At 37.2% G+C, this 16,877-nt stretch overlaps 1 protein-coding gene across 1 annotated transcript; it reads left to right on the top strand.

The window, feature by feature from the left end:
• The first annotated feature begins 12,987 nt into the window (after positions 1 to 12,987).
• LOC126243591 (small RNA 2'-O-methyltransferase) lies at positions 12,988 to 14,883 on the top strand. Its single transcript, XM_049948173.1, has one exon. It carries the CDS (start codon positions 13,452 to 13,454, stop codon positions 14,703 to 14,705), a length of 1,254 nt encoding a protein of 417 aa, XP_049804130.1. The 5' UTR covers positions 12,988 to 13,451; the 3' UTR covers positions 14,706 to 14,883.
• Positions 14,884 to 16,877: the final 1,994 nt, after the last annotated feature.

Genomic DNA, 16,877 nt, shown 5'->3' with positions numbered 1-16,877 from the left:
TATTGTAGCTCGCCAGGCAGACTGTCGGCATCTGAAACCTTAAGTGCTCTACGTACCAAAGAACGTACAATACTGCTCCATTGTCCAGGATGCTGACAGCTTGTGGCCTGCAAATATGGTGACCAAATGCACAATATAAAAAAGGGGAAAAACGGCTTCAAAAAGGAGGAAAAAGTTAGAAAAAAAGAGGACATGCAGAAACATACATTCAAATTTAATAAATGAACTAATTAACGGACATAACATATATTACTGAACTTTTATGGGTATGTCTCTGAAGACCCAATTTTCTGTAGAAACGTAGGTGTGCTTAGCAGATAGTTGCAAAAAGATACACAGGAAAATTCTTTTAAATTACATTGGACCATCAAAATATCAAGATTCAACCTATCCCTGTCACATCAGTTCACTGTATTGTAATGAGTGAAAATACTGTTTCTGTATTTGCATTGTGCACTGGTATAGTGCAAACATATTTGGAGAGTTTTAACCATTCTGAATGACAATCAACAGACGCTTTCGTCAAAATACTTGTTCCATTCATTACTACAGGGTAACCCACTAAATTCAGGATCATTACTATTCTGTTTCAGAAACTGTCTAAAATTAAAGAATTGGTCAAAACATTTTACATTTTCAGTTTGAAAAGCTTTACATTTATCTTGTAAATGCAAAATGTTTTTTATACATCACTGCAGTTAACATCTTTTTTGAGAGACATCCATTTGAAACAGTAAAAGTTGTCAAACATAGAGAACCATCATTTTAAATATTCATACCACAACTGATACAGCAACATAGATTCCTCCATAAAGAGTTTAACTTCTTTATCAAATCCTTCCTCTGCTGCAATGTCCAGCTTCTGTTTTACCTTTAGGCAAATGAATTTTTCATTTAAGCACTCCTCAAGCATCTTACATACAGAATCTAAAATTTCAAACACTTCAAGCACAGAATTGTCCTCCTTTTCTAGTTGCAGAATATTTGAATTGAAAACAGACAACAATGAATGCAAATGCCATAAGTATTCTTCACTTAATCTATTCTCAAGCAACTGAAGTAAAACGTTTGCTTTCAGACAGAAAGTAAGATCTCTGGGCAGCATGTATTTCCAGTATCCTTTCAGTGGCTGAGAAAAGAGACAACCACCTAGTTTTCACATGAGACAGGACTTGTTTTTGTTTTTTTTTTATAATTTATCTCAACAGATTCACAGAAAGAGTGTAACTGTTCTAACATAGTAAATAGAAAAAAATAATTATGAATTTTCACGATGACATGCTCCTAATCAACAGAAAGACTATTGGCTCCACAGTGAATTGCATTATGTAAAATGCTATAGATAAAATCGAGAATCCTGCCGCCAGCTGTAGGTAAGATATTTAAGAAAAGAATGGGAATAATAGAAAATATAATTTTATTACTGTCAACTTTGCAAAAAAGGACAACATAAAAATCCGTGCAGACCCTGGACAGAGAGATAAAAAGGACAGGTTCAGATTTATCTGGACATCTGGTGACCCTAACTGCACATATAGCTCTGAGTGAGTTGGTTTGAGGTAGACACTATTTCCCAGTGTACCATCAGCTTTTCTTCTAATTGTAATTATCCAGTAATGGTTAGATCCCGTCTTTCTCCACTTCCACTGTCAACTGTATATTCAGATGGAGTGTGTTCATATGCTGGAGAAACATAGGTAATATCTCTATTCCAGCAGGCCATACCATAAATTTATTGTATACATAGCACCAGAAGCAGGAAGGTTTTTCTGGACTATTTTTTGAGTGGCAGCCTTTAATCCTGAAGTATTTACGTTCTACCAGAAATTTCCTACAACATTTATACTAAGGATATACTGAATGTAGTCAGATCACTGAGCAACTCTGGAACTGAAGACATGTGCTTTCTCTAATTTTATCCTACAGAAGATAATAGTGAAACTTCCTGGCAGATTAAAACTGTGTGCCCGACAGAGACTCGCACTCGGGACCTTTGCCTTTCGCGGGCAAGTGCTCTACCAACTGAGCTACCGAAGCACGGCTCACACCCAGTACTCACAGCTTTACTTCTGCCAGTACCTCGTCTCCTACCTTCCAGACTTTACAAATGCCAGCACTTTCATTTGGTAAGTCACATCATCTTTGTTTTTAGATATATTTTTCCTACATGGAATGGTCTTTCCCATATATATATATATATATATATATATATATATATATATATATATATATATATATATAACGTGGAATGTTTCCCACACAAACGAACACAAACACACACACAAAATTCAAGCTTTCGCAACAAACAGTCGCCTCATCAGGAAAGAGGGAAGGACGAAAAGATGTGGGTTTTAAGGGAGAGGGTAAGGAGTCCTTCCAATCCCGGGAGCGGAAAGACTTACCTTAGGGGGAAAAAAGGACAGGTATACACTCGCACACACACACATATCCATCCACACATATACAGACACAAGCAGACATATTTAAAGTTTGGGCAGAGATGTCAGTCGAGGCGGAAGTGAAGAGGCAAAGATGATGTTGAGTGACAGGTGAGGTACGAGTGGCGGCAACTTGAAATTAGCGGAGATTGAGGCCTGGTGGCTAACGGGAAGAGAGGATATATTGAAGAGCAAGTTCCCATCTCCGGAGTTCGGATAGGTTGGTGTTGGTGGGAAGTATCCAGATATTATATATATATATAACAGAGGGAAACATTACACGTGGAAAAAATATATCTAAAAAGAAAGATGATGAGACTTACCAAACAAAAGCGCTGGCAGGTCGATAGACACACAAACAAACACAAATATACACACAAAATTCAAGCTTTCGCAACAAACTGTTGCCTCATCAGGAAAGAGGGAAGGAGAGGGAAAGACGAAAGGATGTGGGTTTTAAGGGAGAGGGTAAGGAGTCATTCCAATCCCGGGAGCGGAAAGACTTACCTTAGGGGGAAAAAAGGACAGGTATACACTCGCACACACACACATATCCATCCTGGATGTGGGTTTTAAGGGAGAGGGTAAGGAGTCATTCCAATCCCGGGAGCGGAAAGACTTACCTTAGGGGGAAAAAAGGACAGGTGTACACTCGGATGGATGGATATCCTTAGGGGGAAAAAAGGACAGGTATACACTCGGATGGATGGATATGTGTGTGTGTGCGAGTGTATACCTGTCCTTTTTTCCCCCTAAGGTAAGTCTTTCCGCTCCCGGGATTGGAATGACTCCTTACCCTCTCCCTTAAAACCCACATCCTTTCGTCTTTCCCTCTCCTTCCCTCTTTCCTGATGAGGCAACAGTTTGTTGCGAAAGCTTGAATTTTGTGTGTATATTTGTGTTTGTTTGTGTGTCTATCGACCTGCCAGCGCTTTTGTTTGGTAAGTCTCATCATCTTTCTTTTTATATATGAAAGTGCTGGCAGGTCGACAGACACACAAACGAACACAAACATACACACAAAATTCAAGCTTTCGCAACAAACTGTTGCCTCATCAGGAAAGAGGGAAGGAGAGGGAAAGACGAAAGGATGTGGGTTTTAAGGGAGAGGGTAAGGAGTCATTCCAATCCCGGGAGCAGAAAGACTTACCTTAGGGGGAAAAAAGGACAGGTATACACTCTCACACACACACATATCCATCCACACATATACAGACACAAGCAGACATCTCACAAGCAGACATATTTAAAGACAAAGAGTTTGGGCAGGATGGATGGATGGATATGTGTGTGTGTGAGAGTGTATACCTGTCCTTTTTTCCCCCTAAGGTAAGTCTTTCCGCTCCCGGGATTGGAATGACTCCTTACCCTCTCCCTTAAAACCCACACCTTTCGTCTTTCCCTCTGCCCAAACTCTTTGTCTTTAAATATGTCTGCTTGTGAGACGTCTACTTGTGTCTGTATATGTGTGGATGGATATGTGTGTGTGTGAAAGTGTATACCTGTCCTTTTTTCCCCCTAAGGTAAGTCTTTCCGCTCCCGGGATTGGAATGACTCCTTACCCTCTCCCTTAAAACCTACATCCTTTCGTCTTTCCCTCTCCTTCCCTCTTTCCTGATGAGGCAACAGTTAGTTGCGAAAGCTTGAATTTTGTGTGTATGTTTGTGTTCGTTTGTGTGTCTGTCGACCTGCCAGCACTTTCATTTGGTAAGTCACATCATCTTTGTTTTATATATATATATATATATATATATATATATATATATATATATATATATATATATATATATATAGAGAGAGAGAGAGAGAGAGAGAGAGAGAGAGAGAGAGAGAAACATTCCACGTGGGAAAAATATATCTAAAAACAAAGATGATGTGACTTACCGAACGAAAGCGCTGGCAGGTCGATAGACACACAAACAAACACAAACACACAAAATTCTAGCTTTCGCAACCAACGGTTGCCTCGTCAGGAAAGAGGGAAGGAGAGGGAAAGACGAAAGGATGTGGGTTTTAAGGGAGAGGGTAAGGAGTCATTCCAATCCAAGCAGACTTGTGTCTGTATATGTGTGGATGGATATGTGTGTGTGTGCGCGAGTGTAGACCTGTCCTTTTTTCCCCCTAAGGTAAGTCTTTCCGCTCCCAGGATTGGAATGACTCCTTACCCTCTCCCTTAAAACCGACATCCTTTTGTCTTTCCCTCTCCTTCCCTCTTTCCTGACAAGGCAACCGTTGGTTGCGAAAGCTAGAATTTTGTGTGTGTGTGTGTTTGTGTGTCTATCGACCTGCCAGCGCTTTCGTTCGGTAAGTCACATCATCTTTTTTTTTTTTTTAATATATATATCCTTGCAATTCGAGGCACTAACATGGAATTCCAACTATCTGTTTAAACTGGCACAGCCCAAATAGCAAACAATTAAGTTATTCTTTCTCCTGCAAAGTATGTTAAGAGTTCTATTCTTAACTGTCTATGGCAATCTGTTACTAGACTAGGAATATCACATCTTGAATGACAAAGGTATGAGCATAATATAATTCACATAAATTTTTCATAAAACATTTATTTTGCAACACAATACAGTATTTACAACAAACTGAGCACTGAACAAATTTCTATTTTTTTTATTAAAGTAGACTAACACTACACATGAACCATTTAGTGTCCCTTAAATAATATTGTTTTTGTAAGCAAGCTTCTTACACATCCTTTGAAAGGTTTCTGTTACAGTCTTCCCCAAATTGTGATTTCTGATCTTGAAATACTCAAATAAAATGGATTTTATAAGAGTTGTACGATGGTTTTCTGTGGGGCCAATGCTCATTATATGTTTATTGATAGATGTAAATACATTGCTGTCAATTTCTGCCATAGCAGATGACAAGAGCACAAGCATTACATTTTTTTTGTCAGCATACCCTTTGCCTGCTGCAAACGATAGGCTTGTTCTGCTACTTTACAGATTTGAACAACATCCCTGGAAGGTGTTACTAAACCTCCCATATTCTTTCTCGTCAGGAGTTCATTTTCGCTTTCTAATAAGCCATATAAAGAATTTGCACATTCAGTACAATATATGGTTTTCTTCAACTTACGTACTATAAATCCTGCAATGTACATAACAACCTTTGTCACATACTTTGACAGTTGTTTGAGACAAATAGAAGGGATACTGTAACAGTGATCATGAGACACGTTTTCAACATCAGGACTTTCAGCTCGGAAATTTATACATGAAACAAATGGGTTTGTTTGTACTTTACCCAGTGCTGAAGATACATTCAGAATAGAACTCTCTTCAGTGCCTAAACAAGTTCCAAACTCTGAACCCCTTACTTGCTGATGTATAATTAACCTTTTGTAAGCAGCTTTGAACTGAGTGGCTGTAGGGTTATTGTTATCACCACCATACCTCCTAATTGAACTAAAAAATGTCTCGATGTGATCTTGTAACAACTTGTGTGTCAGTAAGAATTTAAGTTGTGGATTAGGACTGTTTATCAGAGAATTGTACAACCTTTTGAGACTTTGAATTGACACAATAAAACCAAGGAAACCAGTCTTTCTGTTTGTAACCAAAACAGAGGTGCCATTTGCATCCAGTCCGAAATTCTTTATATATTCTTCAGCTTCATCCAGAAAAGACAAAATGTGGCTAGCAGTCTGCAATGACAGAGGTGCTTTATAACCTTTCGCTAACAGGTTTCTACTGTTGAAGCAATCAAAAACATTGTTCATAATACTTATGAACCTAACTGTTGGATCACAGTCTTTAAAATCGTCTAGCTGCAAATCTTTGCCAAGAAATTCAAGGGCATTAGCTACACTATTACTCAATGTCTGTGCAGCAATTCTGACATTCATCTTATGGCGATACCACTCAACATGCTTCATTCTTACTTTTGTAGCAAGATGAAGTGTCTCCACACATTGCAAATCATGTAACTTGAGTACATAATCCCATTTAATAGGATTTCTATCACCATCAAAAATTGTGCCCTTACCAGCTAAGGTATTACGTACTAACTTTAGCACGTGACATGGGTCAAGGAAAATACATATTTCATCATTACACAATGGGTGCTTAAAGAAAGATTTTATGTTAGGTAAAGAAAAAGAAGCACCTAGCTTTTCTATCATTGTAGTATTTACAAGTGTTCCATCAAAAGTTACTGATATCACCTCAACACCAGCATCAAAAGTAAACTTTAGAGCCTCATTCAATAGGTTAGATTTTTCTAGTGCAGTTAGTCCATTGACTAGAAAGTAACCAATTGGCAGTTTCCAGGAACTGTTAACAGCAGTTACCATAAATGTTAGTGCCTCGTTTGCAACAGGAAGGTTATCATCCTCAAGTTCTGCCCCATAATCTACATATCCAACAAATTTATTTTGACGAAATCCAATGTGTTTCCTTATTGCAATTTTGTCAAATGACATAGCACACAGCAATTTCTTGCCCTTGTTCATAAGCTCTTGACTCTTTATTCTGAGAGCAACTGCTGCTTCTTTGCTGAAACCTGGATTTCCATCAATCACACTATACCACCTTCTCAGTGTCCGTGGATGTGGCAGAGATGTATTGAAATTTCTCCTTACGTAACTGTAAGCCTTGCTGCTGTAGAAATTTAGAGTTAAAGCAAAGGTCCGAAGAGCTGCTGGGTACTTTTCTCTTGTTTGACCTCTGCTGACACGCTTTAACAACTCTGAGGTACCTGGTGGCAGCATCTGAAAGCAATATGATACTCTCAGTAAAGAACTGCAAGAGCTAGGCTACAAACTGTCATTCACTCAACATGTTCTGAATATCACATCATGCAGAAGACTCTACATTGATAAGGAATGAGAAAACAACACATAATTAGCAGTTACAAACTAAATTTGTGCATAGAAGGAACAAAATATCCTAACTGTTTCTACTATTTGTGCTCATGTCTGGTAGATCTACTACTTAAAGTAGTAAAGGAGTTTTGCTATTTAGAGAGCAAAATAACTGATGATGGTCGAAGTAGAGAGGATATAAAATGTAGACTGGCAATGGGAAGGAAAGCGTTTCTGAAGAAGAGAAATTTGTTAACATCGAGTATAGATTTAAGCGTCAGGAAGTCGTTTCTGAAAGTATTTGTATGGAGTGTAGCCATGTATGGAAGTGAAACATGGACGATAACTAGTTTGGACAAGAAAAGAATAGAAGCTTTCGAAATGTGGTGCTACAGAAGAATGCTGAAGATAAGGTGGGTAGATCACGTAACTAATGAGGAGGTATTGAATAGAATTGGGGAGAAGAGAAGTTTGTGGCACAACTTGACAAGAAGAAGGGATCGGTTGGTAGGACATGTTTTGAGGCATCAAGGGATCACAAATTTAGCATTGGAGGGCACCGTGGAGGGTAAAAATCGTAGAGGGAGACCAAGAGATGAATACACTAAGCAGATTCAGAAGGATGTAGGTTGCAGTAGGTACTGGGAGATGAAGGAGCTTGCACAGGATAGAGTAGCATGGAGAGCTGCATCAAACCAGTCTCAGGACTGAAGACCACAACAACAACAATGGTAGATCGAACATAGTTAAGTTTCCAAGAGTGTCTCCACTTTAATAAAAGTTACTGCTTTCTCATTTATATTAAATTATGGTGCTTTCTCCTACTTTATTTTATCCATTGTGGTTATTGAACACCACAACTGTTTTTGTAAATTACACTGTAGGAAATAATGCAACCAGTCACAAGTTTCTTTTAGTAGTGATTTGTATTGTACCTTTACTAGTTTTGAGTCTGAGCCAATTGTCAGATGGTAGCATTGATTTCCTGCAAGTTTTATGTATGTGTCCCAAACTATAACAAAGTTCTAAGAGAGGAAATGTAAAAGAGAATTTCATGAAGTAAGTGCAATGTGTACAGTCTATATACAATCTCTTCTATATACCTTTCAAGAAATATGTAATTTCAAAATTTTAGGACACACACGTAAAACTGCAAGGAATTAGTGGTATTGCATGGCAATGGGTTCCACGCCGAAACTAGCAATGTTACAATAACAATCACTTCTAAGAAACTTGTGGCTAGTTGCAGTACTTTCCACAGTGTAATTTTATCCTATTATTTACATGAGCATGTTGATATTTTTCAAAACAATGCCTACATTTGTGTGAATAGAGACTTTCTTACAATCAACTATGCCACTTGTCATGGAACCATAAGACAGGTACAATACTAGAATCTACACCATCTGACGGGTCGACAGAAGCGTCCGATCCCACGCGTCGGCTTTGACCTGTGACGTAAGGGTGTTGTCGTGTGTGACGTCATGACGGCGCGGAGTTTGGTTTGAGTGTGGCTGTCTCCAGTTCTGTTTTATCTTACTTTATTTACTTTTCTGATCTGTTCGTTCTATCTTGTGAGGATTTTTTTTTTTTTTAATTTAAAAACACGTATGCAAAGACTGTCTTCACATACTGAAGCCACCAATAGTTAAATCTGCATTAGAATGTGATTCTCTCTATGCTTTTCCCAATATGGCCAATAAAAATGCATTTGTAAATTTTGTTAACCGGGGAAAACTGGTTAAAACAAGTGACTGCGTGTACTCTGTTGTAGAATACTTAGAAACTGTTTCAGATGTTTGTGATTGCTGGGGATATGTGACAGAAATATATACAGGCCAAGATTTTGCATTGTGTTAAAAATAAATTTGTAGATTACCCATTTCCTGCTCTTGGTCATGATTACCATTATGAAATTAGGATTGAGGACTTACATCAGACTCAACTTGTTTGTAAGATTGCATCCCTATACTCCTGCATACGCTTAAAAACATGTGGAAAAAAGCCTGCTGAGAAAATTTTAGACAACAAATCAAGTATAAGGCAGAAGTTAAATAAACTCATATTGTTTAATCATGTATAGTGCTCAAATTGGAAAAATTATGTAATGGGACATTCCATGCAGATGGGTGTGACATTTTGACAGATTTTTTAAAACTATTTTGTCCATAGATTTGTTGTTGTGTAATGATGAACTTCAAAAGATGAATCACATTGAAGTAAAATTAAGTCTTTACATCCTGTGTAGATATTGTAACAAAATTATAATTGTTTATTATATAAGCTTATTTTAAGATGTTTGGTGTTACAAAATATGCACTTGCATTAAAAACGGGTGATTTGTGTGAAATTAATGAAAAAAAAAAGTTCTGAGACTTATTTGACAGATGGCTTTCAGTGTGAGAAAATATTTCCCTCAATAACTATGTTAACTTGAATTTTTCACTTTAAGAAAACAGTTTAATCACAGGATGGGTGTGATCTAATGAAGTATGCAGTGGCTCTATGTTTCAAACAGTAATGTTCGTGGATACTCTGCAACATAGGAGCAATAAAAATGTTACTCTGTTAATTCTTGTTTTAATACTTCCTATAATGAACACAATGTTCCAGTTGATCATAAGCATTCTTATTACTTTATAACCGTTCTAGAATAAGGGGACCTGAGTCAGGCAAAACCTAATTTTCTGAATTTTGTCTTTATTTTGCTAGGATGTCTTTCTATTATATTTTCCTGTGTTGAGGGAGGGGGGGGGGGAGAGAATGCAAATAATCATATATAATTATCTTTCTAGCACTACAAAGTACAGAATACAGTGATTACAGGTACACGTGGATATCCAGGAAATTTCAGTATTCATGTTACATGCCTAATTTTCAACAACATTTACCTTAATTATACAGTTACACTTTTTGCTGACTTCTTGAACTGTGTACTACATGTTAAAAAGATTTTGTTTGTCATGGTAATAAAAGCATTTCATTTTGTTAGTTCATATGTCCCATACGGAACTGAAATTATCAAGTTATGATGACGAAGGAAGGAAATAACATTAAGGAATCTTACTTCACAGAAATTATGTAACAATGGTTACACGTTTTGCTAGTTAACTTTAACATGAACCATTTAGTTTTCCATTAAGTGTGAAAGCAGTTGCACGAGTCACGTAAAGAACAAAGTTTCCCATAGGGAACTAAAGTATTTTACGTTTGAGTTATTGCAGACCCAAAGTATTGTGATCTTCATATTTCTATTTAAAAAAGTTTGTAACTCAAATTCACAGACATTTTGGAATCTGTACATACATGTGTGTAGCAAGGTACTTTTCATGTGCCATGTGAAACCTTTAATTTTCCGGTTAAAATATAATTTATTTCATGAATTACCTTTAATACCAGCCCTGTCTGAATGCATTATTTACCATTTAGAAGAAGAAATATTAGTGTACAGAATAACAAACCTCATGAAAAATGCGAGAGATTGTTCTGTACAGAACTTGGAATGGCTCTTTATCAATAGCAGGTAAAAAAGAAGGCTTCTATTAAATGTTCAAAGAAACCAGTCAGTACCTCTTAATTCGCCATAGAGGTGATACAGTAATAAAACAATTTACTTTTTTCAGAATTTCTGCTAAGTATTAAAAGTGTGAAGACCTATTCAATTAGTATTTGCTTTACCAATAACCTGTAGTACAAGCACACGTATAAGCAGATAATTACGGGAGTCAAGAGTTATGTTAAAATTAAAGATACTGACTGTTATTACTTGCTCACAAAACATTGTAGTTGCTGTACAGTTTATGCTGTATGTGGTGTACCCAATGTGATTCCTGGAGGACATAATATTCTGTTATCCTATGGGAGTGCACTGGTACCACACCTACTGAAAGTACGTTTTGTTGTGGAATAGTTGTATCAGATGTCTGTACCAGAAAACAAATCTCCACTGTGACACCCTCATGTTCTTGGTATGTTATTAGCTATTATTACAGGAATACTCTTCACATGGAGGAGGAAGCATAGTGAGATTTTCTATTTCATCATTTCCAACATTGTACACAACTTTCTTGCACTTTTATGTTATCACATTTTTCCCTTGACAATCGAAAAGAGAGAGGGGGGGAAAAAAATTTAAGCGAGCTTTCGTAACTGAAAACTCTACTTGCGTCATTTGTTATTTTCAAAATGTTACTCTCTTTCCAAACACTGTCCTATTTCTTCCAACCAATTTTGAATTTCTCAGGTTATTACATAATATTTACTGTACATTGTCCACCAATACTTCTGTTGTTACCAGATAGTTTGTAATGTGGCACTACCTTTGTGCCACTGGTATTGGCTAGTGTACTTTTGCAGATAAGAAAATCGACTGGACTAGATTGTCCTGTCAGTATAGGACAAATTCAGACAATATGGAACTTTTTACACTAAATTTGCAATATAATGTCACCCTTGTCTCACAAAGATTGTAGCAACCATTGGGGTGCCTGTCTGGCCAGCTTCTGCAGCTTTCACTTTCAGGTTTGTTTTTTGCTTGGGCCGTATACTGACAACCAGTCATTCCAGTGATTGACACCATGTCAAAGACTGGAACCAAGATTCACAGAAATAGAATTCTATGGTTGTAATTCAAAGTGTAATTAATTTTGCTCACTGACATGTTCTGAATTCAATTTTAAAATTGTTTGGGTGTCAGACTGGAAAATTACAGTTTTAAGACACCCCAACCTTAAAATTAACAGCTGTGTTCGAGGTTATTTTCAACAAGTTCCTTCACTTCCTACATAATCATGGATCAGTCCAATATAATATTATTATTAGACTTAACTTTCAAATGATCCAAGTCATGCATTTAAGAGGAGCCTTAACGTTGGGCTTTGTGTTTGTCTCATTTAAATGTATTTCTTGTCTCGTATCAAAGGCTGAAGCACTGTTAAAAACTGGTGCTTCTACCATATCAGTCAGTTTAAATACACCGTGTCATGTACAGGCGTTAATAAAATCATGACATTTAAATTACTGATCAAAGAGAGAGCCAAATTCGTAAGTGCATGTTGCAATTACAGTGTCAGCATATATGCAGATCGGTAATGCATCACTTCAGATAAAGAAAAAATAACGATTTTTTCCGTTTATACGTAATACTTTAATAGTTCAGTTGTAATTTCTGTTGTCAGTAAAGATACCCCTAAGCAAACGGTGTCAACGTTTTTTCAAGAGACGTCTTCACTGCTGTCCACACTTGATTTTCCGAATTATACCAGAAGTTAAAAGCTTCGGCAATTAAGGTAATTTGTTGACCTCCATTGAATCTTAAATAGTGTTTTAAAACGGGCAAATAAGTAAAGCACTCATAAAATAGTAAACAATTTATAGGTCAGCTTGTCAAACTTTCAAAACACACTCGAATTTAGGAATTTCATAGCAGAACTGTCACTGTTTTTTCTCGCTAGATTAGAAACACTTCATTATGTTGATGTGTAGATATCTATAACATCCAATATAAAATACTTATGAGGGCGCAGAACGAAAAACATTTTCATCCGTGTTTTAACACTTCGATTTTTGCCAGATTCAGATATGGCGGACACTCAATGATATAATCTCTTGCCGGCACGCGCTAGAGCCATCTATCAGTAGGTCCGGTAGTTGAGCAACCCTCATTTCGCTAGACGCTTGTCCACACGCAACGATCTGTCTGCGCAGATGTGATGTGCGCAGATCGTTGCGTGTGGACGGCACTTAAGAGTCTCATATTTTATACGTAAAAAAACTGACTTGTTCCACCACCTTGTGAATGCAAAACTGTTGGACAGATGGACCACGAAATAAAATGAAACCAATCAAATCAGATGCCTTGCATTTTATTGGCGGAAATAAAACTCCAAAAATTTGTGACGTCCCTCTCGTCCAAAGTAGTTGTTCGGTACGAGTTAATGCATAGTTTTCGAACTAAACACTTTGACATAGCTGGTTGTGTATGTACGAAAACCGGGTGGTGTTGTGATGCCTGAGGAGTGTTGTTTTTAAATAAGTGCATTGTTGATGTAGGGAGATGCTCGTTAAAGTGGTCAGTTTATTGAACAGAGGAATCAGAGTTTTTGGCGCCACATAACTTTACAATGATAAGATGAAGTTTAACTGCTATTTGTAGCGTGTAGAGTTGATGGAAGTACGTGTTTCTTGTTAGTAGAATGATTATTACATTTCATGTAGCTCTGCTTGAACTGTGGAATTCTGTAAAAAAGTGTCTGGATATAGGTAAGCAGGAAATTGCGGACGAGTTGATTTATCCCGGTGTATCGAGATATAGTGTACATGGTGTTGAATTCTATCCACCTGTGAATGTTCAGAGACAGGAAGCTGTGCATCAAATTATCAGTGACTTCAGTTCGCGTGCGAGTGTTAAAAAAATTGTTGATTTTGGCTGTGGTTGCTTTCAGTACTTCAAATTGTTTAAGAACATAATTGGTATAGAGGAAATTTTGGAAATCGACGTGAATGAAGAAATGTTGTACCATGAGCACTCTCGTATTGCTCCTACTGCAAGTGACTTTCTGACACGGCGCAAAGTGGACTGTAAAGTGCAAGTTCTGCAAGGAAGTATTTCAGACTTGGATTGTCGTTTGTTGGGAACAGATATCTTCGTTTGTATTGAAGTTATTGAGCATTTGTTTCCTGAAACTCTTGAAAGTGTGCCGTATACAGTATTTGGTTTTATGAAGCCTCAAATCGCCATCTTCAGTACACCTAATAGGGATATCAATATTCTGTTCGATATGCGGACACCTTTTAGAGATGAAGATCACAAGTTTGAATGGAGTCGGATGCAGTTTAAGTGCTGGGGAAATAACATTGTTCAAAGGTATCCAGAATATGAAGTAAGTTATTACGGTATTGGCAAAGGCCCAGAAGGAGCAGAATCGCTGGGATGTTGTTCCCAACTGGCATTATTTAGCAAAAAACTTAAAACAACGTATTCTGGTTTTGAAAGACCTGAGGGGCAGCTTATATACAAATTAATTGCCGAGTATAACTACCTTGCTAATAGTCACGATGAGGAAGGCAAAAGTGTTTTAGATGAAGTTTGGGAAATAATACAACATATGAATTTGTCCAATGACTATTATGATGCCGACCTGTGTGTGCCACTGTCGCTTCTGCATTCCAAACTTAAATTAAACACTCTCACTATTTCGGAGTTAAGAGAGGTCTTAGAAAATGGAATGTGGAAAGTGAGGGATTGCTCAGGAGAGACATACGTTTTTCCATATGCTGAAAATAATAATGACTCTGATGACTTTGAAGATGACCAACATGCAGATGAAAGTGGTCCTTCAGTCGTTATAGAACAGACTGAAGGCTATGAGGGTAGTTGGGAGCAATGTGTTCCAGAAGACGAACAATGGTCCGTAGAGGATGAGGCAAGTGTGAATGAAATATATTAGTGGCAGGTGTTGGTAATGGAGCACTGTATAAAAACTTAAGCCGCACATCACTAACTTCTGAAGAATTACAATTATTTGTCACTTAGTTGTGTATCATCGTCATCATTTGTAAATAATGCTTTTTTGTTATATTAAATATTGTGTGTCAATTTATTTCCTCATATTGTACCCCATAGTGCAGAGGACTGTTGCTCTATATTATTTTAGAGTGTCTTGGTTGTAGTGGAAAACTATTTATTTTGAACTCTCTGATTATACGCCATACTTGCATTTTGTAGTTTTCCACTATAATCTTCACGAATTTCCACTATAACCTCTTTTACTCCAGTAATCCTTACAGCACATAGCAGTAATTATGTTTTCTTTCTTCCCATTACTTTGTAGCTTAAATGATCTTTTACTGGTCCTTTCACCAGGATTACACATGTACAAATTTTGATCTCTTTCATATTAGACATACAAAGTAGTGAAATCCATTCATAAATGTGGTATGTAAACAACAGTGGTTCAATGAAATAGAGCTGATGTTTGTTTAGTAGTACTGGTAACAGACTGCTCAGTTAATCTTTAACGCTTGATGCCTCGGGAAATTTTGTGTTGTGGGTAGTTCAAGGAACATAGTCTTGTACTGTGTGTGAAACATAGATTACTATATAAACAGTTCTTTGATTAGAAGGCACAAAGGACCTACTTGATAAGATAGTTTAACTTTATTCATTATCATCATCACCAGTCTTCTTCCATCGGCTTCAGGTCTACATACTTTCCCTTTATGTTGTCATATCATCTTGTTGTATCTTAGTGCTGGAAAGAAACCCTTACTCGTTCTACATCAGTACATGTAGGTGCCTAGTTATTTTGGAGCTTCTTGGTAGAATTCTCTGTGTGAATCCTGTAATTTGTGAATTTTTGATACTTTTCTAGGCTGAGGAGAATTACCTGCATTAAAATTAAGTGACTGTATGACCCAGTATATTCTGTAATGTATGTCTCCCTTTTTTCCCTCCAAGCAGAGATTATATTGAGGTCTGGATTACCAATTTCTGTTGTAGTATGAAATTGATGGTTAAGTTTTGTATGAATTTGTTATTAGATTTTCTGTTGTGTTCGAAGATAGCATCAACAGTTTGAGACCAGTGTGACAGCCATTTTCATACTATTAAGTGCTGTTACGTAATAGCCATGCTTTGGACTTGTGTGGTATATTTCTTATGATAAATTATGGCTTCAGTAGTAAGTGACAGCTCAGGGAGTCCTTTCCCATTAGGGCAGTTCATATCTGTTATAACTGTGTTAATACTGTGCATTTATCGTTGTATGTCATGGTCAGCACTTTCTATTTATCACTGTTCTGTTGTGTGCATGTATTTTTTGTAAAACTTTGACAACAGTATTGTTCGACTTAAAAATTACACTTCACATACAGTAGTCGCATATTTCAATTCCAGTTTATTTTATTTGGTTATCCACAACTAAAATAAATGGTCTGTATTTATTTAACTACCTTTTAATCCATGGCTTTGCCCACATACATGTATATCACATGTATTGCACATATTTCCCCCTCCCCTTTTCTCATTGTCCATCACTCCCCCCCCCCCCCCCCCCCCTTTCCCTCTACTCTTTCCTCCTCCTACTTTCTGTGTCTGCCTTGTCTCTCTGCCTCTCCCTCAATGACAGGTGGTTCTTAACCCGCACTGTACTTCTTTCCAGACAGTAGTTGATTTGTGTGCCAACTCTGGTTGAAATCAATCCACTGTTTTACAAGGAGATGTGGAACATAGACAAATACAAGCATTTTTGTGATACACAATGTAAAAAGTGTCAACGATGCAATTTAAAAGAAATGTGTAACAAGAGGTGATGGAGAAGTGAAAGGAACATGTTGACATTAGAATTAATTCAAAGATTTGAGAAGGGACGAACTGCTGCAAAACTAAGTGCTAATTATGGTATTGGGATGCAGATTGCTTGGGACATTATTATAAAAAATAAAAAAAAAACCACACAAATTATAGGTTTTTGTCAGGAAGTGCGAGTCTGGTTCTGGACCATCCGCACGAAAAAGCATGAAGAGATCTGCATTTGAGGAGTTAGATGTTGCTCTTTTGCAGTGGCTTAGTCAGAAACGAGCAGAAGAGGCCGTTCTTTTGATGTGGCATATGCCAAAAA

This window comes from Schistocerca nitens, chromosome 1 (assembly GCF_023898315.1).
Source record: "Schistocerca nitens isolate TAMUIC-IGC-003100 chromosome 1, iqSchNite1.1, whole genome shotgun sequence".
Lineage (NCBI taxonomy): Eukaryota > Metazoa > Arthropoda > Insecta > Orthoptera > Acrididae > Schistocerca > Schistocerca nitens.
The sequence above is the reverse complement of the archived record's forward strand: the minus strand, read 5'-3'. Positions and strand labels throughout refer to the sequence as shown.

Bases quoted from the DNA above. Each gene is read 5' to 3' on its own strand.
- LOC126243591 (XM_049948173.1), top strand. From the start codon at position 13,452: ATGATTATTACATTTCATGTAGCTCTGCTTGAACTGTGGAATTCTGTA.